At 40.6% G+C, this 26,923-nt stretch overlaps 1 protein-coding gene across 1 annotated transcript; it reads left to right on the forward strand.

The window, feature by feature from the left end:
* The first annotated feature begins 1,169 nt into the window (after positions 1-1,169).
* On the forward strand, positions 1,170-7,731 carry LOC115142091 (thyrotropin-releasing hormone receptor). Its single transcript, XM_029681563.2, has 2 exons — positions 1,170-2,317; positions 5,392-7,731. Exons 1-2 carry the CDS (start codon positions 1,535-1,537, stop codon positions 5,827-5,829), a joined length of 1,221 nt encoding a protein of 406 aa, XP_029537423.2. The 5' UTR covers positions 1,170-1,534; the 3' UTR covers positions 5,830-7,731.
* Positions 7,732-26,923: the final 19,192 nt, after the last annotated feature.

Consider the following 26,923-nt stretch of genomic DNA (forward strand, 5'->3'; position numbering starts at 1 on the left):
AAACTCTTTCCTCTGGTCTAAAATACATTTCCAAATGCCCCAGGGCAGTGTTTGGGGACATTGCCCTGTGTATGGTGCTGTCTTTCGGATGGGACATTAAACGGGTGTCCTGACTCTCTGTGGTCACTAATGATCCCATGGTACTTATCGTAAGACTAGGGATGTTAACCCCAGTGTCCTGGCTAAATTCACAATCTGGCCTTCATACCATCATAGCTACCTAATCACCCCCAGCTTCCAATTGGCTCATTCATCTCCCCTGTAACTAATCCCCAAGTCTAGGCTGTACACGAGAATGTTTTCTCAGTCAACTTACCTGGTAAAATAAGGGTTAAATAAAAAAACATTCCTAGAATGTTCTGTTGAACCCAAATTTAAATAGAACCAAGAGGAAACCTGCAGGAAACATTTATGTTGAAGCACTGAAATTCCCACCGAAGAACGTTGTTTCTGAACTATTTGAGAACATTGCCAACATCAAACCAGTTGGACAAATTTCCTAGAACATTTCCAAAATGTTTAATTCTGTTTAAAGTAATAAAATACCAATATACATGTTTTTGGGTCAAGTTCCTTAAACGTGCTGATAATGTTCCTAAGCCAAGCAACTATCCTGCACCGTCCCCAGAAAGTTGAGGGAAGGTTTTTCGCAAAATAGCCATAGGACAACCACTCTCTCCCCAAGCCCTATGAAACATATAGTTCTCAGAATGTTATGTGCTAGCTGGGAGGTCACTGCAAGGAAGAGAAAGACACTGAACATGTGTGATGCCATGATGTCCAAGCAAGACATTTAGATAGCCAATACATCTGAAAAGTCCAATTTGAGTAGGATTTTACAGATTTGTAACTTGAAATGTAGGTTTAGTAATAATCAAATGTAACAGTTGGCATTGAATCATATATTTGGTTTATATATTTAGTTTCACACAAACGTAGTTTTCTAAAATTTATTGTTTTAGGCTTTTCCAAAGAGTACATTTTTTTACACTGTACATGTCTTAAGTCCATTGTTACATTTGAAGTCCTTGCTCTATCATGCATGCCTACACGGCTTTTCTGTTGGCTACAACCACACTATCAGAACAGCTGGTAGAGAGTAAAGTCACAGTCAAGACGCTCTTTGGAGCTCTGTGCGTAATGACAAGGCAGTCTTCTCAGACTGGAGTTGCGCGTGCCATGTCACATCTATTTACTTTACCTCTTTGCTTTTACTGGCAGTTTGCCTAACTTCGTGCATAAAAGAGGACTAAAACATGGGTAAACGGCACTAAAATCCAAACCTGGTCTTCGTATTCATCGAATATGTTTTGCTCGCTCGATTTTGTATGATATATATATATATATCTCTTTCATAACCTCATGGAATTAGTTTGCTTTTATGTTGGATAAGTAATACAAAATACTTTATTGAATAATGACTTGGTTTTGGAACTAATAGATTTTTAAAGGGAGCTCTCTTGAGGCTATTTTAAATGTAAAGCCTGTGTCTGAAATGAATTACTCCTCCAAGTGAACTGGACAGAACTAAACCATGGAGAATGTTACTTCAATTCCAGATAACCAGACGCTTGGTCCATGGACTGATTATAGCATGGAATACAAAGTGGTCAGCATATTTTTTGTGATTCTCATCTGTGGGATAGGAATAGTTGGAAATGTTATGGTGATTCTAGTTGTTCTTACAACCAAACACATGCGGACACCCACCAACTGTTACCTGGTGAGTTTGGCGGTGGCCGACCTGATGGTTCTGACGGCGGCGGGACTGCCGAATATTACACAGAGTTTGTATGGAGGAGGCTGGGTGTACGGATACGTCGGGTGCCTTAGCATCACTTATTTCCAGTACTTGGGCATCAACGCGTCTTCGTGCTCTATCACCGCTTTCACTATTGAGCGGTACATAGCCATCTGCCACCCTATAAAAGCGCAGTTTATGTGCACTCTGTCAAGAGCAAAGAAAATCATAGTGGTCGTTTGGGCTTTTACCTCGCTCTACTGCGCCATGTGGTTTTATCTGTCTGACACGAACGAGTTGATTTACGACAATATTACCGTGGTCTCATGCGAATACAAAGTGTCAAGAAATCTTTACCTGCCATTTATCTACTTCATGGACTTTGCCATGTTCTACGTGGTGCCCCTCATGCTAGCCACGGTTCTGTATGGATTTATCGCTAGAATTCTTTTCCTCAACCCATTGCCGGCTGACCCCAAGGAAAACACAAAGTGGAAAAAAGAATCATGCCAAGGAAATAGGATGACGAGCACCAACAATTCATCCTGTAGCACAACCATCCGCTCTCGCAGGCAGGTAAGTTGCAACTATACTGTTTTAAAGTTTGTTATCTTATAACGGTGTACCTACAGCGTAATAACTACAGCGTGTGTTTGTGTGTGTGTGTGTGTGTGTGTGTGTGTGTGTGTGTGTGCCTCGTGAATAAAGTGAGGGGAATAAAATTAATGATACAACAAAAACTCCAGTATAATTAGATTGTGAATTCAACAGTTTCATAATTGCACTGGTATGATATGTCTTGAAGTTGAGGTGTTCAATCCCAGCATATACTGTACACTCCTAGTAAAATAGCTTCCAAAATGGTTCTTCTGCTGTCCCCATAGGAGAACCCAGGTAGAACCCTTTTGGGTTCCATGTAGAACCCTGTGTGGAAAGGGTTCTACCTCCAACCAAAAAGGGTCCTTCAAAGGGTTATTTTATGGGGACAGCAGAAAAACCCTTTTAGGTTACAGATAAGACGTTTTTTTCTAAGAGTGTACGGTAACATCCTAGAGAAGGGAACATTGAAACGATGTGGAAACAACATTGATTCAACCAGTGGGTAATCAAGTAGGTTACAGTGTGCAGCACGAGCGAGTCAACATGCAACGAACCCGGTTAATATAGACTCATAAAGCCTCACCACTATGCTGACAGCACACGCCACTGAATAATGTAGTTTGTAACATATATAGAGCATACACAGCACCTGAGACTGAGCATGCCAATTGGAGGGGTGTGAGTTTATCTGAAGAAAGGGAGAGCTCCACCATAAGGAGTGGATTTTTAAGTATTGTGGTGCCAGCATCATAGGAATGCTTGTCACCATTAGGGACTGGAGGTGGAGTACCGGCAAAATAAATACTGGGGTATGTGTACACCATACCGGTTGAACATGAGCCAACACAATATTTAAAACGAAGATGTCAAGAAACCTGTAGGCTGTATGCTCATTATTTATCATTAACACACGTCACCCTCATTGAAATTAGTGAATGGACTATAAAACTTGTAGAATACGCTCCAAAATGTGATGTGGTTCGACGATAACAGTGACATTTTGTGAAGCCAGAGAGATGAGTGGCAGAGAACGAGATGCTGAGTGGACAGTGAACTCATCAATTCAGGTTACAAGTGTAGGCCTAATGAATGACAATCACAGAATGTTTGTAACAGATGTCTCTTTCCATTCATCAAATGGCCGCTGCACAGTGCACTGTATGGATATGGGAATTATTTCAGAGTGGACCAACATGCTGTCCACACTGCTCGCGTTGCGTGCACGAGCGTTGCAAAATAAATGTACACATACAGTACATGTTATTCAATCATTGCACCCACACTGCTCGCGTGCGACAGCGAGCGTCTGCGTGGCCAGGCACTGAAATAGAAGTTAGTTATATTTGTGACGCTCAACGCTTTGCAAGTCCCGCCACGCAAATCTCCTCATTGGTTTTTAGGAGCATATACCCACGTGTGTGATTGAAAAATGAACTGACGTCCACACTCCAGGCAGTTGTATTAATGCACCTTAAAGTTGCTTGCCAACCGCCATATAAAGTCGAAAGAATAAAAAGACATGTAAGAAGAGATATTGTCCAATGTCTTAGACTTTTAGAGGTTAATGTGGCATTAGCATAACCAGTCATGATGTTTTCATCTGACTGTCAAACAACTGTTGGGACGCTACAGACTTTTCGTGAGAAGACCAATTTTTCGTGATGTCTCATGGTCTGACAAACGCCGCTGTATCTCGGGCACCTTCCACGTAGATGTGGAATGCCGACATTGGGGGGTGCGGTGGATTGAGATATCTCTAGTTTAAACTGACAGATTTTGATGGGATTTAAAAAAAAAAGTATGTTACTTGGATTGATGCACACGGGTGCGTCAATAGACTCTTCATTAAAAGGTAATACATTTGAAAAGTTAATACGACACATTTTTACTATTAGGTCCACAGAGATCCTATTAAATTAATAGGGATTCTATATGTAATTCTACCTGTAAGAAAGTAAATCTATAGTACTTTCACCCCTGTTAAAAATGAAAGGAGCAAAACCCAGGTAAAACGTTAGAGGAAAACCACCTCAGTCTTCTATTTTTCAGTGGGACAATTACACACATTTTAATGCCAAAGACACACCAGAATGACTTTCCAAGAATTGTTAAGTGTTCCTGAGTGGTCAAGTCTCAGTCCTGAATGAAATTTGCTTGAAAATCTGAAACCATCTTTCAATATTGCTGTCAATCAATGACTCCCAACCAAATATACTGAGCTTAAACAATTTTGACAAAAACATCAGATATACATGTATGTTGCCTGAAGAGTTGTGCAAATTTGGTAGAATATTATACAAAATCATTCACAGCTGTAATGGCTGCAAAATGTCCTTCCACCAAGCATTAACTCTGGTATGTGAAGACCTACACAATCAAGACATCTTCGTTTTTAATTAATTAGGTTACCTTGGTTGCACGCCCTCAGCCTTGTCTGAAACATTGACCAAGCCAAGCCTTGGGCTCTTTTTGTCTCAGTGGAATAGACAAAAAAGACAGATGATGGATCTGTGCTCACTTGCTAGGTCATTTAGCAAAACAAGTCAGGATAAGGCTCTGACATAACACACACATCTCTAACTGGCCTAGCGATGAATGGAAACCAGTGCAATCCATACCACTTACCAGGGCTTGATTGTATTAACTCAAAAGGTCAAAATTGAATAAGGATAGTGATCAGGAATCTTCCCTTAGCAATGATGATAGTTGCTCCCTGGCCCTATCCAATAAGAGACACATCACTGGCATGAGACCTCACAACATAAATAAGGATGATAGAGTTTAATATAAACATAATCACATCATAATCATATTTGCAATTAAACTGCTCTCTAGGCTCTGTCTTACAGATGCTGTTTTGTCAGTCTCTTCAGTCTGTGGTTGATATTAATTGTCAGAGGGTGCTCTCTGACCCATTTCAACCACTTTTCTTTGCATAGCAGGGACATACATTTTCACACATTTTTTAACAGGAGTCAAGCTGAACTCTATTCTTTCCCATGTCCTTTGATGACAATGGATCTTGATTTTCTTCCATGTGTTGTTGTCAGGTGACTAAGATGTTAGCTGTGGTGGTGGTGCTCTTTGCCCTCCTCTGGATGCCCTACCGGACGCTGGTGGTGGTAAACTCCTTCCTGGACAAGCCTTACCTGGACCTCTGGTTCCTACTCTTCTGCCGCATCTGCATCTACCTGAACAGCGCCGTCAACCCTGTCATCTACAACGCCATGTCTCAGAAGTTTCGCACCTCCTTCAAGAAGTTGTGCCACTGCGGTCCGCAGCGATTGGAGAAGCCGGCATCTTACAGCTTGGCCCTGACCTACAGCGCCATCAAGGACACAACCAATGGAGAGAGCCCTGACCACTTCACTACCGAGATGGATGAGCTGGCCACACCCACACCCAGTGACCAGTTCCTGCCCAGCACCAAGAGGATATCATTCGAGGACACCTCTCTGTCAGGCAGGGTTGCCCTTTGCACTGCCTGACGGGAAAAATAACTCCATTCAGGCAACAATGATTACCTGAAAGGATCTTCTTATCCTTAAGCTCTAGTTTGTGAATTCAAAATGGTCTCCAGCAGCATACTTCCAATTCTATTCTATAACTCATTTTCTGTCGAGGAATTGATTTAATATTTGAGCAGTACAACGGCAAACATTAAATGCCCAAAAATGTGTTGTTAACAGAGGAAGTACTACTTCATTTCTTTATCTAGCATGGTGAAAATATATTCTCCCCTCTCTCTGTAGCCATCTTAGCACAAAGCACCCAATTGTAGGCATGGTTTAAATCCGTCCTAAACATTGTGTGACACACACATTTCATTTGCAAGGTAATAATCATACTGCTTTCACATACTGCGCAACAGTTGCCATCTCTGTAAAGTGTTTTCCTACAAGGGAAATATAACAAGGGAAAGATGTTATCCCTCTTTTTATCTGGAGAGGTGTAGGCCAGGAACTCAGTGTGTGTGTGTGTGTGTGTGTGTGTGTGTGTGTGTGTTTGTGTGTGTGTTTTAAAGATAAGCTCACTCTACAGGAGGAATCAAACTGTCTGGGCTGTTGTTAAAACCACCCTGCTACCTTCCATGTTTTAAAACAGCACAGAGAGAATGTGATCACTGACCACATTTCAAAGGCAGAATTCAAAGGAGGCAGAGTATCAAAACTATCTCTGCTCAAGGGGTGTAAATATCACACATTGCTTTAAATTGAAACCTGCCTGTCAGGGAAACAGAGATGAGGTGGGATGAAGTTTATTTAAAGGTTACAGATGATGAAAAGGACTGATAACAAAGCAATGACACGCCGGATCTGTCATCCGTTTGATTCCTCAATACCATTTGACTTTATAGTAACCTTATTGGCTAAGAGGTTCACCCGATATGAAACGTTCCGCAGGGGCTAGTGTCAAAATGTAGCATGGTTAAACATCCTGCTGTACCTGTAATGGACTACTGAGGTGTGGATTCAATCAACAAGTGTTGGAAGGTCCAGAGTACATAGCGAGAAAGATCTTTGATGACTCAGACACCTGGGTGGTTGATGGTTGTCTCTAGGTCAGGGGCCTGACATGACCAGACCAAACATTACGTTGACATCCTCAACAGCAGAGACTAATGGTAGCATTTCCCCATAATGGATCCCCCCAGGCACAACCCGCAGAGCAAAGGGGAGATGAGAGGATTCATCAATCAATTCATCAGTGTCAAAAAAAGAAAGAAAAAAACATAAAAGGAATGAGCATTGATTTCATTTAGAATTCAAATAAGGAAAAAATAGAACGTTTGTTGTTGTTTATTTTATACTGATGAAACGCCCTCTCTGTCCCTTTTAGGATACTGTAAAAATGCTTGCAAATGATTGTGCGTTGCCATGTGAAATTGATGTACAATGTACATTTTCGATGTACGTTTCAGACCTGCTTTCAATTCAAACCTTTGTACCATTTACATTGTGTCTGCCAGTAGAGCTATTTTGTAATAACATAGTTGGTTTTGTTCAGTTTTATTGTTTGTTCCCATCAATATACAGTATTTTACTATGGAGCGATCAATGTGGAGCTACGCTCTTCTTCTTTGGTAACACTACAACTACAGTAGGTTTCAAAGAAGGTACGTGAAATAATTATCTGTCCCTCTTGCACTTTCATCTACTATCTCCGTTGCACAGTTTCCACCATTAGAGGGAGTGGTGCCTGGTAGCGAGTTTGCAGCATGGACACTGTAAAACAAATGATGTTGTGGTGTGATTTCAAAAAGACAGACATCTATGTGCAGTATACAGTTATTCTTCAGTCGGCAATGTTGTGTATCCTGGTCTCCCTTTGCTGGCAGTTCTCTGCATTGTAAAAACTACCCTTGTTGTTTGGATGGTTTGTGTTTTGTATTTTGTATTGTCATTTGTCTATAATAAAATGATCATTGATCATGTACTCTGTCAAATATTGATTATTACTCTCAGAATCCCGAACTTCACGTGTCATTATTTGTTATTAATCTCAGTATATTTGGACACATCTTCACGGTATTTTCATCTATTCCATTAGGATGCAATCAAAACACATGGTTACTTTTCCAACTTCATCAAAACACATGGTTACTTTTCCAACTTCATCAAAACACATGGTTACTTTTCCAACTTCATCAAAACACATGGTTACTTTTCCAACTTCATCAAAACACATGGTTACTTTTCCAACTTCATCAAAACACATGGTTACTTTTCCAACTTCATCGAAACACATGGTTACTTTTCCAACTTCATCGAAACACATGGTTACTTTTCCAACTTCATCGAAACACATGGTTACTTTTCCAACTTCATCGAAACACATGGTTACTTTTCCAACTTCATCAAAACACTATTAACATGCTCACATAGTGATTTTATAAAGATGACTGGACAAATAAATATCATGAATTTGAACATATACTGTATGGCAGCCAACAATATGGTAGTTTCCATCTGTTCTTATCACAGCACATTCATTTGGAATAATACATGGGATAATGGTGTGGAAAGCAGCATTGAAAGCATCAGTTTATTTGAAAAGTGCACCCATGTTTTATGCAGTGCTCAAATGTGTTCTCCACACACACACAATATTAAATCATGGAGAACTGTGACGACAACTACATAGCAAATCATCAAAATGTTCTTCATAAATCGTAAATTGAGATATTATTGAGACATTAAATGGGATGATTATATTGACCACATTAATCTTTTAACATTGAGCACTATTCGGAGGACCTGGAATAATCTGGCCCCTTGTGAGCAAAGCACTCCATTTTTAGATAGTCCCACTAGACCTGTCAATGTAGTGGTATTTTAAAGTAAATAGCCAAGCTCAAGTAGATATGAGGTTTACCAGACACACATTTATTTTTTTATTACCGTAAAAAGGATTGTTATGGTAGCAAATTTGCATAAAAATTCTGGCAAATGCTTTGTCTACTAACTTAAAACTGCTTTGTAACTAGATGAGAAAGACAAGAATGAATGAAGGTTGAGGTGAAAGGAAGGCAAACAGAATACAGATAAATATAATAGCCACCACAATATCGTTCAATCACTCTATTTCTTTTTGTCTCTCTCACTCTTTTTTTTCTCTCTCTCAGACGCACGCACTCACACACACACACACACACACACACACACACACACACACACACACACACACACACACACACACACACACACACACACACACACACACACACACACACACACACACACACACACACACACAAAGACTTCTCTAAAATTGGGGTAGGTTGTAAGGATTAACACAGTCAGACGTGTCTCAAAGTTGTTAGAGAATGAATGTGTGCATAGTCTGTTAACAACATAAACTGGTCTGAAGGACATTCCCATTGGCAAGGAGTTTGGGCATCCAGAGGTTTCCCCATTATATTCTCCTCTGAGGGTCACTCACATACACACCTGTCACCCTCTGATCAACAGCTCTGTAAATAACCTGCAAAATACCTGAATTACAATTTTCTCAATGAAATTATATTATTTATACAGATTTGCATAACAATGTCTTTTGCAAACAGGTGGTATAAGGGCACAAGGCAAGACTCAAATGCAGACACAGGAGGCAGATGGTTGAGCTCCGATATTTATTATAACAAAAGGGGTAAGCAAAAGGCAGGTTGGGGACAGGCGAGAGTTCATAAACCAGGTCAGAGTCCAAACAGTACCAGGTGATAGGCAGGCTCGAGGTCAGGACAGGCAAGAGGTTCAGTGAACAAGTCCATGTCCAAACAGTACAAGGGGATAGGCAGGCTCGAGGTCAGAACAGGCAGAGTGGTCAGGCAGGAGGATTCGGCGTCAGGACAGACAAGGATCAAAACCAGGAGGGCTAGGGAAAAACAGAGACTGGGAAAAATAGGAGTTAGGAGAAACGCTGGTTGACTTGGCAAAACAAGACAAACTGGAAAAGAGAGAAAGGAAACAGGGATAAATACACCGGGGATTAATGGGGAAAACCTGGAGGTGGGTGGAGACAATCACAAAGACAGGTGAAACAGATCAGGGTGTGACAGTTGGCTATTGTAGGATTTATGATGAGAAGGCCTAAGATAAAATTAATACAACTTTTTGACTAAATAAACAAATGAACACAATCTTCCAAATGGTATATTATTTTCAAAATTGCTTGTTAATCAACAATATAATGTTGCTCATACTAATTTAAACTGCGTTGTTTTTTATAGAAGCTATAAAAGCAGCCTGCTCAGTAGTAACTAGATGAGAAAGACAAGAATGAATGAAGGTTGAGGTGAAGGGAAGGCAAACAGAATACAGATAAATATAATAGCCACCACAATATCGTTCAATCACTACTTATTTTTGTCTCTCTCACTCTTCATTTTTCTCTCTCTAAAACGCACAAACTCATACACACGCGCGCGCATACACACGCATACTTACACGCACGCGCACACACACACACACACACACAGACTTCTCCAAAACTGGGGTAGGTTGTAAGGATTAACACAGTGCCTCAAAGCTGTTTGGGAATGAATGTGTGTATAGCCTGTTAACAACATTTTTTTAATGTTTTTATTTTACCTTTATTTATCTAGGCAAGTCAGTTAAGAACAAATTCTTATTTTCAATGACGGCCTAGGAACAGTGGGTTAACTGCCTGTTCAGGGGCAGAACGACAGATTTGTACCTTGTCAGCTCGGGGGTTTGAACTTCCGGTTACTAGTCCAACGCTCTAACCACTAGGCTACCCTGCCGCACCATAAACTGGTCCCAAGGACATTCCCATTGGTAAGGAGTTTGGGTATCCAAATAAAGCAATATACAGTACTACAGGACACACAGGGTTTTTCTTTATTTGTACTATTTTCTACATTGTAGAATAATAGTAAAGACATCAACATGATGAAATAACACATATGGAATCATTTACATGTAGTAACCAAAGAACAAATCAAAATGAATGTTGCTTTTCCAACAGTCAGGAGGTCTTGTTGGCTGCATTTCCTTCACTCCACGGTCCAACTCATCCCAAACCATCTGAATTGGGTTGAGGTCGGGTGATTGTGGAGGTCAGGTCATCTGATGCAACACTCCATCACTCTCCATCTTGGTCAAATAGCCCTTATACAGCCTGGAGAGATGTTGGGTCATTGTTTTGTTGAAAAACAAATGATAGTCCCACTAAGCGCAAACCAGATGGGATGGCGTATCACTGCAGGATGCTGTGGTAGCCATGCTGGTTAAGTGTGCCTTGAATTATAATTAAATCACAGACAGTGTCACCAGAAAAGCACCCTCACACATCACACATCAGACCTCATCACACTGTGTGCAAAGGTGCCATCAAGGCAAAGGGAGGCTACTTTGAAGAATCTCAAATATAAAACATATATTTTGTTAAACACTTTTTTGGTTACTACATGATTCCATATGTGTTTTTTTTTTTTTTTTTTTAAAATAGTTCTGATGTCTTCACTATTATTCTACAACATAGGAAGGAAGGTGTGTCCAAACTTTTGACTGGTACTGTATATGTATAAAAAAGAAAAACAAACAAGCATACAGCTCCTCTCACCCCTATCTCACCCTCTCTCTCCCTTTCGCACAGGGAGGGTTGGACAAATGTAGCCAGTGAAGCTGTGGAGCGTAACATATTGACACTAGCCTCAGCTAACATTTTATGTCCGGGAAGAGACACATTGATCTGGGCTAAAGCTCCGGGCCTCTGTGGGTTGAAAATTAGATGTTGAGCTGGACCGAAGTAGCTGAGAAGAGGAGGAAGAGGGGAGAGAGACTGAAGGAAGGAAGGAATAGTTGCAGCACTAGGCTGATAGGCAGCCTGGTTAATGGAATTGCCATGACCCTTTTTAGCCTCACTTATAATTGGATCTGTCTTCTGGCTGTGGGGATGGAAATGCTGTGCACTTAAGATTATTTTAGGATGAGTAACTTCAGAGAGGGACGGGTCTCTGTCTAGTCATAATATGTTCAGCATTCACACACACACACACAATAAGACAAGCACAGGTCGCTGCTTAAATGGACACATTCAAATACTGTATGCATACAGTGCATTTGGAAAATATTCAGACACCTTTCCTTGTTCCACATTTTGTTACATATCAGCCTTATTCTAAAATGGATAAAATCATTTTTTCCCCTCATCAAATGACAGACAATACCCCATAATGACGAAAACAGTTTTAGACATTTTTGCAAATGTATTCAAAATAAAAAATAAACAGAAGAATCACATTCAGACCCATTGCTATGAGATTCGAAATTGAGCTCAGGTGCATCCTGTTTCCATCGATCATCCATGAGATGTTTCTACAACTTGATTGGAGTAAACCTGTAGTATATTGAATTGATTGGACATGATTTGGAAATACACACACCTGTCTATATAAGATCCCACTGATGACAGTGCATGTTGGAGCAAAAATCAAGCCATGTGGTCGAAGGAATTGTCTGTAGAGCTCCGAGACAGGACTGTGTCGAGGCACAGATATGGGGAAGGACACCAAAACATTTCTGCAGCATTGAAGGTCCCCAAGAACACAGTGGCCTCCATCATTCTTAAATGGAAGAAGTTTGAAACCACCAAAACTCTTCCTAAAGCTGACCGCCCTGCCATTCGGAGGAATCGGAGGAGAAGGGCTTTGGTTACGGAGTTGACCAAGAACCCGATGGTCACTCTGACAGAGCTCCTCAATAAAAAGCACATGACATCCTGCTTAGAGTTTGGCACCAAAAGGACTCTCAGACCATGAGAAAGAAGATTCTCTCGTCTGATGAAAACAAGACACCGGGATGCTGGGATGCTGGCCTTCTAGGCAGAGTTCCTCTGTCCAGTGTCTTTGTTATTTTGCCCATCTTAATCGTTTATTTTTATTGGCCAGTCTGAGATATGGCTTTTTCTTTACAATCTGCCTTGAAAGCCAGCATCCCGGAGTCGCCTCTTCACTGTTGATGTTGAGACTGGTGTTTTGCTTGTACTATTTAATGAAGCTGCCAGTTGAGGACTTGTGAGGGGTCTGTTTCTCAAACTAGACACTCTAATGTACGTGTCCTCTTGCTCAGTTGTGCACCGGGGCCTCCCACTCTTCTTTCTATTCTGGTTAGAACCAGTTTGCACTGTTCTGTGAAGTGAGTAGTACACAGCATTGTACAAGATCTTCAGTTTCTTGGCAATTTCTCGCATGGAATAGCCTTCATTTTTCAGAACAAGAATAGACTGACGAGATTCAGAAGAAAGTACTTTGTTTCTGGCCATTTTGAGCCTGTAATCGAACCCACAAATGCTGATGCTCCAGATACTCAACTAGTCTAAATAAAGCCAGTTTTATTGCTTCTTTCATTAGCACAACAGTTTTCAGCTGTGCTAACATAATTGCAAAAGGGTTTTCTGATGATCAATTAGCCTTTTAAAATTATAAACTTGGATTAGCTAACACAACGTGCCATTGGAACACAGGAGTGATGGTTGCTGATAATGGGCCTCTGTACACCTATGTAGATATTCCATAAAAAAAATCTGCCATTTCCAGCTACAATAGTCATTTACAACATTAACAATGTCGACACTGACACTGTATTTCTGATCAATTTGATGTTATTTTAATGGACAACAAATGTGCTTTTCTTTCAAAAACAAGGACATTTCTAAGTGACCCCAAACTTTTGAACGGTAGTTGAAGTCAGAAGTTTACATACACTTAAGTTGGAGTCATTAAAACTCGTTTTCCAACCACTCCACAAATTTCTTGTTAACAAACTATAGTTTTGGCAAGTCGGTTAGGACATCTATTTTGTGCATGACACAAGTCATTTTTCCAACAGTTGTTTATAGACAGATTATTCCACAATTCCAGTGGGTCAGAAGTTTACATACACTATGTTGACTGTGCCTTTAAACAGCTTGGAAAAATCCAGAAAATGATGTCATGGATTTAGAAGCTTCTGTTAGGCTAATTGACATCATTTGAGTCAGTTGGAGGTGTACCTGTGGATACATTTCAAGGCCTACCGTCACACTCAGTGCCTCCTTGCTTGACATCATAGGAAAATCAAATGAAATCAGCCAAGACCTCAGAAAAATAATTGTAGACCCCCACAAGTCTGGTTCATCCTTGGGAGCAATTTCCAAATGCCTGAAGGTACCACGTTCATCTGTACAAACAATAGTACGCAAGTATAAACACCATGGGACCCCGCAGCCTCCTAGAGATGAGCGTACTTTGGTGCGAAAAGTGCAAATCAATCCCAGAACAACAGCAAAGGACCTTGTGAAGATGCTGGAGAAGACAGGTACAAAGGTATCTATATCCACAGTAAAAACAAGTCCTATATTGACATAACTTGAAGGGCTGCTCAGCAATGAAGAAGCCACTGCTCTATAACCGCCATAAGAAATCCAGACCAAATTCCTCTGGTCTGATGAAACAAAAATACAACTGTTTGGCCATAATGACCATTGTTATGTTTGGAGGAAAAAGGGGGAGGCTTGCAAGCCAAAGAACACCATCCCAACCGTTAAGCACGGAGGTGGCAGCTTCATGTTGTGGAGGTGTTTTGCTGCAGGAGGGACTGGTGCACTTCCCAAAATAGATGTCTGCATGAGGAAGGAAAATTATGTGGATGTATTGAAGCAACATCTCAAGACAGTAGTCAGGAAGTTAAAGCTTGGTCGCAAATGGGTCTTCCAAATGGACACTGACGCCAAGCATACTTCCAAAGTTGTGGCAAAATGGCTTAAGAACAAAAAAGTCAAGTTATTGGAGTAGCCATCACAAAGCCCTGACCTCAATCCTATAGAAGATTTGTGGGCAGAACTGAAAAAGTGTGTGCGAGCAAGGAGGCCTACAAACCTGACTCAGTTACACCAGCTCTGTCAGGAGGAATGGGCCAAAATTCACCCATCTTATTGTGGGATGCTTGTGGAAGGCTACCTGAAACGTTTGACCCAAGTTAAACAATTTTAAGGCAATGCTACCAAATATGAATTGAGTGTATGTAAACTTCTGTGTCACATCCTGACCATAGAGAGCCCTTGTTTCTCTATGGTGGAGTAGGTCAGGGCGTGACTAGGGGGTAGTCTAGTTTTATATTTCTATGTGGGGTTCTAGTAAAAAAATGTATATGTTGGGGATTTGTATGATTCCCAATTCAAGGCAGCTGGTATCGTTGTCTCTAATTGGGGATCATATTTAGGTAGCATTTTTCCCACCTTGTCACGCCCTGACCTTAGATATCTCTGTTTTCTATATATTTTGGTTAGGTCAGGGTGGGTACTCTAGTTTTTGTATGTCTAGGGTTTTTGTATGTCTAGAGTTTTGCAGGTCTAGGGGTTTTTGTATATCTATGTTGGCCTGATATGGTTCCCAATCAGAGACAGCTGTTTATCGTTGTCTCTGATTGAGGTTCATATTTAGGCAGGCCTTTTTTCCCACTTTCTGGTGTGGGATCTTGACTATGTGTAGTTGCCTGTCAGCACTATATTGTATAGCTTCACGTTTCGTTTGTTATTTTGTTAGTTTGTTCGTTATTCATTATTTTAATAAAGAGAATGTACGCATACCACGCTGCGCCTTGGTCCGAACCTTACGACGATCATGAAACAACAGTGTTTGTGGGATATTATTTTTTGTTTTGTACATGTGCACCACGTAGTCACGTTTCATTGTTTCTTTATTGTTTTGTTGTGCGGTTCACTTACTTCAATAAATAAGATGTGGAACCCAGATCACGCTGCACGTTGGTCCGAGTATGCTTCCAACGACGGTCGTGACATTCTGACCCACTGGGAATGTTATGAAAGAAATAAAAGCTGAAATAAATCATTCTCTCTACTATTCTTCTGACATTTGACATTCTTAAAATAAAGTGGCTGACCTAAGACAGGGAATTTTTACTAGGATTAAATGTCAGGAATTGTGAAAAAATGAGTTTAAATGTATTTGGCTAAGGTGTATGTAAACTTCCAACTTCAACTATATATATATATATATATATATATATATATATATATATATATATATATATATGTATATATTGCTTTGTCTTTATGGTGTATTGTGTGTGGATTGATGAGGAAAATAAACCATTTAAAAAAAAGGCTGTAACAAAATGTGAAAAGAGTCAAGGGGTCTGAATACTTTCCAAATGCACTCTCTCTATATATATAAACTGGAGGTAGAAGCCTAAATTTGGTTGTCCATTAGTTTACTCTAATTAGGGGAGGGGTGGTAAGGTTAGGGGAAAATAAGTAGGAAAATAGATTTTAAAGAAATATACATGGTGGATTGGAAAGGGTGCAGATGATTACACTGATAGAAGCCACAATCTATCTGCGATATTAAAGCTGATCTACCTAAAATACCTCAAATAAAAATTATATATTTGTCTGCCCTCTTGGTACTTCGGCAGTAGCTGAACTTTACTGTTAGCTAAATCCAATGCATTTTTGGGCATCCTCTTCGCAATATTCTGGTTGAAACATGTATGCTTGAACATCACCATGTAGCTAGTCTCCCAGAGACTGGAGAACATTTGTGTGCTTGTATATTTAGCAATGACTCCACCGTTATGAACATCGCTGAAAGACATACAACCGCTCTATCGAAAAAGGACAACCATATCTACACCCACAAAAGCGTATAGTGCAATCAGTATGACAGAGCCTTTGCGAAATGCCGCAAAGCAGAACTACATTCATTTTTAGATTCCCCCACACATCAATAAAACGGAAGCTGCCATAGGGTGTATTATTCAGCGCGCGAATCCCCGACTTGCCTTCCTCCTGGTCAATTATGTGTGAAACACATTTCAGTGTCCTTGAAATGCCTCAGACATTATGAAAACAAACACAGATTCTCCTGGGTGAAATTCCCCTTTAACCTGTTTAAACGTTTTGCTCACATCCGCCACACAGAGCGAGATCAGACAGTCATCCGGAAAAACATGGGCTTCCATGCAAGGCACAGTGTTATATTCCTAGAAGCAAGCCTAAAAGGCATTTAGCCTGTTTTGGAGTTCTGCATCACTGGGCAACTTGTGGCTGTTATTGAAAACTCAACTGTAATACTCAAAACTCAACTGTGATACTCAAAAACGCAATAGTAATATCTTCTTATAAAAATCTACCTTAATTGAATATAAAAAATATTTACATTTACATTTACATTTAAGTCATTTAGCAGACGCTCTTATCCAGAGCGACTTACAAATTGGTGCTTTCACCTTATGACATCCAGTGGAACAGCCACTAAATATTGTCCTTTAGCAGATGCTCTTATCCAGAGCAACTTAAAGGAGGGTTAAGTGCCTTGCTCAAGGGAACATGGACAGATGTTTCATGTAGTTGGCTCAGGGATTCAAACCAGAAACCTCTTGGTTACTGGACCAAACACTCCTAACCACGAGGCTACCTGCCGCTCTGGCATAAACAATAAGAGCTCTAGACAGCTCCATTTGACAGCATTAAATCAAGCTTGAGTGCTGCCACTATAAGCACTTTATGAACAGGAGAGATCTTTTATTTATTGAATTTAGTACATTTAGACTGAGCCTGCTGTACTGGGCTGTGATGTGCTGTAAAAGAGATATGGGGAGATAATAGCTACTGTGTGTTACTATAAAACATGCAGGGAGTAGAAATAAAAAAGGTATTGTGGTTTGGGAAGAAATGATAAAGGGGCCATAACACTCAGCGTTGTCTCTGCATGATAACAAGCTTGTTGTTCTGGGATCTGCTGGCGCTTAGGTGACATATCAATCCTGTAATTGTCAAAGAAGCCAAGTGGAGAATCAGTCTTGCAAAGCAGCCAAATCAACACTAAGGCCGTGATGGAGTACATGAAAAGAGCCACCTGCTGATAATGTACATGATGCAGACTGTGACTAAAGCTATAGAGAATCAGCGGAGGCTAATGTTACCGTCACTGGGCAAATCAAATGGTGAACAGAAAGAAAGAAAACATGGTGTGAAAGAGGGCATGTAATCCCTTGTTGCTCTTGGGCCCACATGGCAATATAAAGAGCAGTAGTGTGTAAGCAATTGATGCCTGCCCAAGGAGAGTGAAAAGCCACAGGAATAGAAAGCAATCCATATCAACATGACAATATTCTTCACGGAGGATGCTGTATAATTGCAGGAAGTAAAGTGCAGCTACTTCAGAGTGACATGTGCCTGCAGGAAATGCTCTGTGTAAGATCTAACTTGAAGACAAAGTGTTCTCAATGTACAGAAGCCGTCTCTCAGCTGCTTGATGTGTCATATAAGTTTTGTGTGTATTTTTGCAGCCACTGTTCAAGATTCTGTCCCCGTCATGTGAAAATTGCCATGTAGATCTTTGGGGCTTTGGGGTCATTTAGGACCCTCCTGTTGGGGCACTCCCAGGTCACATACTTAGACCACAGGAAACTTTAATCACTTCATGAGGCATGTACACGCAGCACACCACAACCAAGCCTTAATTCTAAACCATCTACTTGGTGTTTAGTGGTAGGAAGCTTTGTCACACTTGCTGTTTTTCAACAAAGATAATTAACGAAAATATACATGTACAGTTGTGGCCAAAAGTTTTGAGAACGACACAAATATTAATTTTCACAAAGTCTGCTGCCTCAGTTTGTATGACCGCAATTTGCATATACTCCAGAATGTCATGAAGAGTGATCAGATGAATTGCAGTTAATTGCAAAGTCCCTCTTTGCCATGCAAATGAACTGAATCCCCCCCAAAACATTTCCACTGCATTTCAGCCCTGCCACAAAAGGACCAGCTGACATCATGTCAGTGATTCTCTCGTTAACACAGGTGTGAGTGTTGACGAGGACAATGATGGAGATCACTCTGTCATGCTGATTGAGTTTGAATAACTGACTGGAGGCTTCAAAAGGAGGGTGGTGCTTGGAATCATTCTTCTTCCTCTGTCATCCATGGTTACCTGCAAGGAAAAACATGCCATCATCATTGCTTTAAACAAAAAGGGCTTCACAGACTAGGATATTGCTGAAAGTAAGATTGCACCTAAATCAACCATTTATTGGATCATCAAGAACTTCAAGGAGTGTGGTTCAATTGTTGTGAAGAAGGCTTCAGGGCGCCCAAGAAAATCCAGCAAGTTCCAGGACCGTCTCCTAAAGTTGATTCAGCTGCGGGATCGGGGCACCACCTGTACAGAGCATTCTCTGGAATGGCAGCAGGCAGGTGTGAGTGTATCTGCACGCACAGTGAGGTGAAGACTTTTGGAGGATGGCCTGGTGTCAAGAAGGGCAGCAAAGAAGCCACTTCTCTCCAGGAAAAACATCAGGGACAGACTGATATTCTGCAAAAGGTACAGGGATTGGACTACTGAGGACTGGGATAAAGTCATTGTCTCTGATGAATCCCCTTTCCGATTGTTTGGGGCATCCGGAAAAAGCTTGTCCGGAGAAAACAAGGTGAGCGCTATCATCAGTCCTGTGTCATGCCAACAGTAAAGCATCCTGAGACCATTCATGTGTGGGGTTGCTTCTCAGCCAAGGGAGTGGGCTCACTCACAATTTTGCCTAAGAACACAGCCATGAATAAAGAATGGTACCAACACATCCTCCGAGAGCATCTTCTCCCAACCACCCAGGAACAGTTTGGTGACGAACAATGCCTTTTCCAGCATGATGGAGCACCTTGCCATCAGGAAAAAGTGATAACTAAGCGGCTCGGGGAACAAAACATCGATATTTGGGGTCCATGGCCAGGAAACTCCCCAGACCTTAATCCCATTGAGAACTTGTGGTCAATCCTCAAGAGGCGGGTGGACAAACAAAACCCCACAAATTCTGACAGACTCCAAGCATTGATTATGCAAGAATGGTCTGCCATCAGTCAGGATGTGGCCCAGAAGTTAATTGACAGCATGCCAGGGCCAGAGTTCTTGAAAAAGAAGGGTCAACACAACAAATATTGACTCTTTGCATCAACTTAATGTAATTGTCAATAAAAGCCTTTGACACTTATGATTGGAGTATCTGTCCATAGGACCACTTTAAGCAAACCCAACACCTCTCATCACCCCGATAACAACATTCCCACAGTGAGGCATGGTGGTGGCAGCATCATGCGGTGGGGATGTTTTTCATCGGTAGAGACTGGGAAACTGGTCAGAATTGAAGAAATGATGAATGGTGCTAAATACAGGGAAATCCTTGAGGGAAACGTGTTTCAGTCTTCCAGAGATTTAAGACTGGGACGGAGGTTCACCTTCCAGCAAGACGATGACACTAAGCATACTGCTAAAGCAACACTCGAGTGGTTTAAGGGGAAACATTCAAATGTCTTGGAATGGCCTAGTCAAAGCACAGACCTCAATCCATTTGAAAATCTGTGGTATGACTTAAAGATTGCTGTACACCAGCGGAACCCATCCAATTTGAAGGAGCTGGAGCAGTTTTGCCTTGAAGAATGGTAGAAATCCCAGTGGCTAGACATGCCAAGCTTATAGAGACATACCCCAAGAAACTTGCAGCTGTAATTTCTGCAAAAGGTGGCTCTACAAGGTATTGACTTTGGGGGGGGGGGGGGGTGAATAGTTCTGCACACTCAGGTTTTCTGTTTTTTTGTCTAATTTCTTGTTTTTTCACAATAAAAAAGTATTTTGGGTCTTCAAAATCATGGGCATGTTGTGTAAATCAAATGACACAAACCGCCCCCAAAATCTATTTTAATTACAGGTTGTAAGGCAACAAAATAGGAGAAATGCCAAGGGAGGTGAATACTTTCATAATCCACTGTACAGGGTTGAAGCTTATGTCAGGCAGGCAGACAGATGTAGGCAGACAGACAGACCGGCAGGCAGGCAGGCAGCCAGGCAGACAGACAGACACATAGGCAGACAGTCAGGCAGACACACAGGACAGACAGGAAGACACACAGGACAGACAGACGGGTAGGCAGACAGACAGGCACACAGACAGACAGACAGACACAAACAGTTTCAAGTTCTGAAACATTTTTGGAACCAATATCCTCTAAAGAATTCATATGCCGGGTCATGACTGTCCCCCATTCACAAATATATAGCATTTGGAAAGATTCAAGATTTGTAACCGCCCCTATGTCCCCCAATGAAGTCACTTCCTCTCATCGCAGGAAGCTGAAATTGAACTTTCGGCCTCCTGAGGACACTAACAATTTTAAGTACAGTATTTACGTTAAGAATGGACTGTTCTACAGAGATTGGAAGACAGTATTTTTGTGTAATTGCAGGGAGAGAATGAAGCACCATGTTGAGGATGAATTATGCCACTTCCTGTTGCCACAGTAAGCTAAACCTCAACACAGGCCATCCCTATAAAGGTCATGATGGGTTGTGTGGAAGAACGGTTAACTAGCTCAATCGCAGTCCTTGGAAACATCATGGTTATGTGAGGGCTGTAGGTAATGCTTTTCTATGGAAGAAAGGCTTTATTCTGCGTGGGACCAAGTTTTCACTGTGAAGAGTTCATTTCACATTTTCACAGGTGTAGGCTGTTGAACGAAATCATACATTAATATTGTTTGCAACCTCAACCATTCTGCCGATGTCACTCAAAAGCATATGAACTCCAGGTCAGGCTTCAAGTGAGGCCTACCTTTCTGCCATTTAGTGGGGGTAGGAGCAAATTATTTTAGTTGTATATCGTATCTATTCAGGTCCCCAGGCAGCAGCTACTCTTCCTGGGGTATAAACAGGAATAAAACAATTAAATAACAACAAAACAACAGCCTACATCATACAAAAATCAATACATCATACCAGACAATACTACGTCATTACTCTATTATTACAAATTTACAATATTAAATTGTACTACAATAATACAATATTACAATATTGCAATATGTGTCTGTGTAGTGCGTATATTAGTGTGTGTGCTTACGCTTGTGTGTGTGTGTCTCTTCACAACTCGCATTGTGCCGTGATGTGTTGTTTTATCAATTTTTTATCATCTGATTTCGGAATGATTTGTCACCAGTACTTGAAAACGAAAATGTGAATAAAACAGTAAATACATTATGCTCCATACATACATACGATATGCTAGAGTAGGAATGACAACATGATATACAGAAAATAATGCACCTACTTAGATAGGAACGCACACATGTCCAAAGTTATTGTTTGTACGGAAAACAACAATGAAGGCAAGGAGCCAAAAAAGGCAAGGAGCACCAGCCAAAAAATGTGCAAAGGGGAAAAATGTGTGCAAGACTGCAAATGTCTGCATCCTTGATCTGGGGAAACACTGGGAAGTGCTTGGCCTCTCGTCAAAGAGAGAAGTTTGTCCGGCTCAGTAAAGCCTAAAACATAAATCGTTCGCAACAGTGAAATGGGCACCTTCTATGTGAATTAATGAGGAGGTGGAACACACCTCAATTCAAACTGTTGTTAGAAAACAAAACTTCTTAGGAAAAAAAATGAAATTGACAAGTTGAAACATAGGCTATAGATAATTAGCAGGCAGCGTGTCTTAGCTTGAGGGCAGTGCGGGTTAACTGTCGTGATGAGTAACAATAACAAAATTAAAAAACTCACGCTGGGGCAACCGTTAGAGATTTTTGGAATTCATGCGTGAAAAGGTTAACCAGCGTGTGCCCAGTAGCTCATCTTTTCCCATTGACTTGTATGTACTGACATAAGGGTCAACCCTATGACACTCATGTTGACGCTCATCTTTTTCCATTGACTGCAATGTTTTGACGTATCTTGTGATCCTTATATTTTTCAAAAACTTCACAGGATTACGTTTTCCTATGATATCATGTTGCTTTTAATGGCATCAATAAAATATGTATTATGTAGAAATGAAAGCAAATGTTGCAAGGGGAGATGAGGGGAAATGCAAGCTGGCCGATGCCTCATTTTGCATGCAACCCACGCAACATGGGTTGTTCGAACAACCAGCACAGTGCAGATTTGTATACTATAAACATTATATGGTGTGAGGTGTGTGTATACAGCACAAAGTCAGAATTAATCATTAACTCAGATCATCCACAGTTTCCTGGTATAGAGACATATAGAGACAACTCAGGCGCCACCCAGATGATGCCTCCTATATTTGGCAAGAGAAACTATGTGTTGCAGAGCAAACACGGACAGTTGTTCCATTTTATCCAGCCTAGCTGTCCTCGTTAGAACTGCACGTCAGGAGAATAATTTTCCCATTTTTGTGCGAGGAATGGATAGAAAATCTTTTCATTATATATTGTTTGCTCCAAATGGATTATATTGTGAAAGACTTTATTTGCCCTAATCACTTAGGATAAGACATGGCTCAGTTAATGGTTTATGCAAACAAAGGGAAGTACATTCGTAATGATCTAATTCCTTTACTAAATGTCTAATTATGGGCTCTGGGTCCTGATGGCTCATTGATCCATCTTGGACATAATTTCCCATTTTGTGCTATTAACACAAGATGATTGATCACCCTCACCCTGTTAAATGAGGATTCAACCCACACAGTCAGTTTTTTGCCTCCAAGAACCTCACTCACATTCAGGTCTGATTGAGGGTGATGGCATGTCAGACAGATGAACTGAGTCTGACGTGCATACAGCACGAGAAACTGACACACAGGATGAGGACAGCATTGGAACTACAGTATGCTGTGCAGACTGGATAGAGCGAGGTAGGGATCCTCCTGAGAGTCCCTCGCAGATAAAGGCACCTGATCCTCCACTTTCCAGTATATCCAGAAAAAGAACAGTTGGGGAAAAAGTCCAAACATTAAAACATACACAAATTAACCCTCTCATTCAAGAGGGGCTTTACTCTGAAACTAAAAATTCCCTATCCATTCAAATTACCCAAACCATGCAGTACATACTGTATGGCTTATCGTGCAAACAAACTCTAGCTTCCTACAGTATCCCATATACTGCTGATAACATTGAGTGAAAGTATATTATACAGACCATTTGTTGGTTGAACTCTGAAACATACACAAAAACACTGTACTGATTGCTAACCATTTCAAGTATCATTCTTTGAGAATGATGAATATTGAGAGAATGCTGCAGCCTTCAGATACTCGTCGTAGCTGATGAATAGAGAGAGAGACAGGCAGTCAGATGGTCAACCTTTTCCATTTATTATGTTGTAAATGCCCTGCAAGATTTATCTTCACCTTCACATATCCTCTACCAAAGATAGGACAGGAATACAGGCCAAAATAGAACAAGGATGTCAGGAAGGCATCTGGAAAGCGCTCAGACTAAAAAAAACTACAACTACAAAGAACATTGTGACCTCTGGTGAACAAACCAGAGACTTCTGTTGAACTACTCCCCATAGGGAGACCGGATGATTTCAACAGAGAGATGACAAAGGCATACAAGAGTAAATATATACGTTGCAATTTTTTTCGAATGAGCGGTCATTTATGTGCAAGTATTCATTCTCGTGAACATAGCTCCCACATGTATGTACCAACCCACTCTTTTTCTCTCCCTCTCTCTTTATCTTGCCCCTCCCTTTCCATTGTGTAACCAAACATAATATTGGGTTGGTTACACAATGAAAAAAAGATGGCGCTGAAGAACTTGGTTGAAGTTTTACATTCTCCCAACCAATTGTGATATATATTTTGTTTTGTGCGTTTTGTGTAACTTGTTTTTTTGCTTATTGTGTACATAATGTTGCTGCTGCTGTCTCTTGTCGTGTCTTTACTATCATTAACTGAAGACATAATTTTTTATCAAAGATTCTCTGTAATTAGTTATTACGCGATCAACTGATTAATCACGTAACTAATTAACTAGGAAGTCGGGGCACCAAGGAAAAATATTCAGATTACGAAGTTATCTTTTCCTAAAATAACTTTTCAGATATTTTATCTGAATTAATTTTCGAATTAGTCTTCGAATTAATGAATTTTTTACTGTACCTCACATTAGTCTCATTCCAAACGTTGTAAATTGTTGGTTATCTGCACGAACCTAGTCTTCACTATGAGTCATCCATACATCAATTGTCTTAAATCGTTTATTTATTACTAACTAACTAATTCACATAAATGCATAAACAAACAAAGGTAAATGTAATGACTGTCACGTTCTGACCTTTATTTCCTTTGTTTTGTCTTTATTTAGTATGGTCAGGGCGTGAGTTGGGGTGGGCAGTCTATGTTTGTGTTTCTATGTTTTTTCTATTTCTGTGTTTGGCCTGATATGGTTCTCAATCAGAGGCAGCTGTTTATCGTTGTCCCTGATTGAGAACCATATTTAGGTAGCCTGGGTTTCACTGTTGGTTTGTGGGTGTTTGTTTCCTGTGTCAGTGTTTGTGCCACTCAGGACTGTTTCGTTTCCATTTCACTTTGTTATTTTGTATTTGTGTCGTGTTCAGTCTTTTCTATTAAAACATGGACACTTACCATGCTGTGTATTGGTCCGATCCTTGCTACACCTCTTCAGACGAAGAGGAGGAAATCTGCCATTACAATGATAGGAGGATGTGCCCTAGTGGGCTAAACCGGCATGGCGGCTTGTTAGACAAAAGGGAAGTGGGGGTCGACTAAGAAGTCACTACAGAGTTAATAATTATAACAATTGAAATGCTAATCATTTACACATGAACGCTCACTCATTCGGGAACAATTGCAATCAATATATATATTTACGCTTTTGTAGAATTGTCCGTCTCTCTCCCTCTCTCGGTTGTGGTTAGAGGGGATTGTTCAGAAAGACATTCGTTATAGAATGGATGTTTCGGAGGTTGTCGTTCTTCGCGTTCAATGATACCGAATTCCTAGCTGCAGACTAGTAATTAATATCAAAAAATTGTTCTCATTCTGTCGGTATCGATAGTCTAAGAGTTTAACCACGTGGTATGGTTAAAAGATTCAGCAATGGTCTACAACCTTTGTACTCCCGTGATTGAGAGGAACATGGTCTGGTGATAATTTCTCAAAGTTGGGTTTTATTCGGAATGGCAGAAAAGGGCTGTCCCAGGATGTCTGACCCTAACTGGGCTCAGGGCGGTCCTCTGATTTAGTTAAAATCCAATTCCCTTTTTGAGTTTTGCTTCATTAAACAGTCCAAAATCACATTGAAAAATTGTGTAAACAGTATCATACTCACTCATTCATCTTATACAACAATTAGTTGTAAACCTCATATCTGAGGCTATTGTATAAACAGCGATATGGTAATGTGGCCACACCGTCTCCCATGAGCTTCCCAAGTTGTGACAAACGGACCAGTTCGTAGCTGGATTCTTCACTGATCTTTTATACTTTCTACGGAACATGAAATTTGTTCATACCTCAAGTTCTGTGAGGTGGAAGGATTTCCTTTGTCCTCTATGAAAGTTTACCCTCTCTCTACTATGTGTCCATGAGGTCTTCTCAGGAATTTACGACCTCTGACCACAGCACCCTAGTTGAAGGAGGCAAGGTGGAGGCAGGGAGAGGGGGATGGGGTTGCTATACCCAAAGAGGCGAATGTCATGACACTCTTATGACCGAAAATAACTTCTTGACATCAAAAAAGCGATTACCCACTGCGGACTGGAAGAAACTTTGTCCTTTAACCTGTTGCGTCGAGCAATCCCGTATCCGGGAGCATAAGTATAGCCTCAAGCTCATTACCATAACGCAACGTTAACTATTCATGGAAATCGCAAATGAAATGAAATAAATATATTGGCTCACAAGCTTAGCCTTTTGTTAACAACACTGCCATCTCAGATTTTCTAAATATGCTTTTCAACCATAGCTACACAAGCATTTGTGTAAGAGTATTGATAGCTAGCATAGCATTAAGCCTAGCATTCAGCATGCAACATTTTCACAAAAACAAGAAAAGCATTTAATAAAATAATTTACCTTTGAAGAACTTCGGATGTTTTCAATGAGGAGACTCTCAGTTAGATAGCAAATGTTCAGTTTTTCCAAAAAGATTATTTGTTTTAGGAGAAATCGCTCCGTTTTCTACATCACGTTTGGCTAAGAAAAAAAAACGAAAATTGAGTCATTACAACGCCAAACTTTTTTCCAAATTAACTCCATAATATTGACAGAAACATGGCAAACGTTGTTTAGAATC

Source organism: Oncorhynchus nerka, linkage group LG14, assembly GCF_034236695.1.
Source record: "Oncorhynchus nerka isolate Pitt River linkage group LG14, Oner_Uvic_2.0, whole genome shotgun sequence".
Taxonomy (NCBI): domain Eukaryota; kingdom Metazoa; phylum Chordata; class Actinopteri; order Salmoniformes; family Salmonidae; genus Oncorhynchus; species Oncorhynchus nerka.

Bases quoted from the DNA above. Each gene is read 5' to 3' on its own strand.
- LOC115142091 (XM_029681563.2), top strand. From the start codon at position 1,535: ATGGAGAATGTTACTTCAATTCCAGATAACCAGACGCTTGGTCCATGG. The intron at 2,318-5,391 runs GTAAGTTGCAAC...TGTTGTTGTCAG, and splicing joins CCATCCGCTCTCGCAGGCAG to GTGACTAAGATGTTAGCTGT.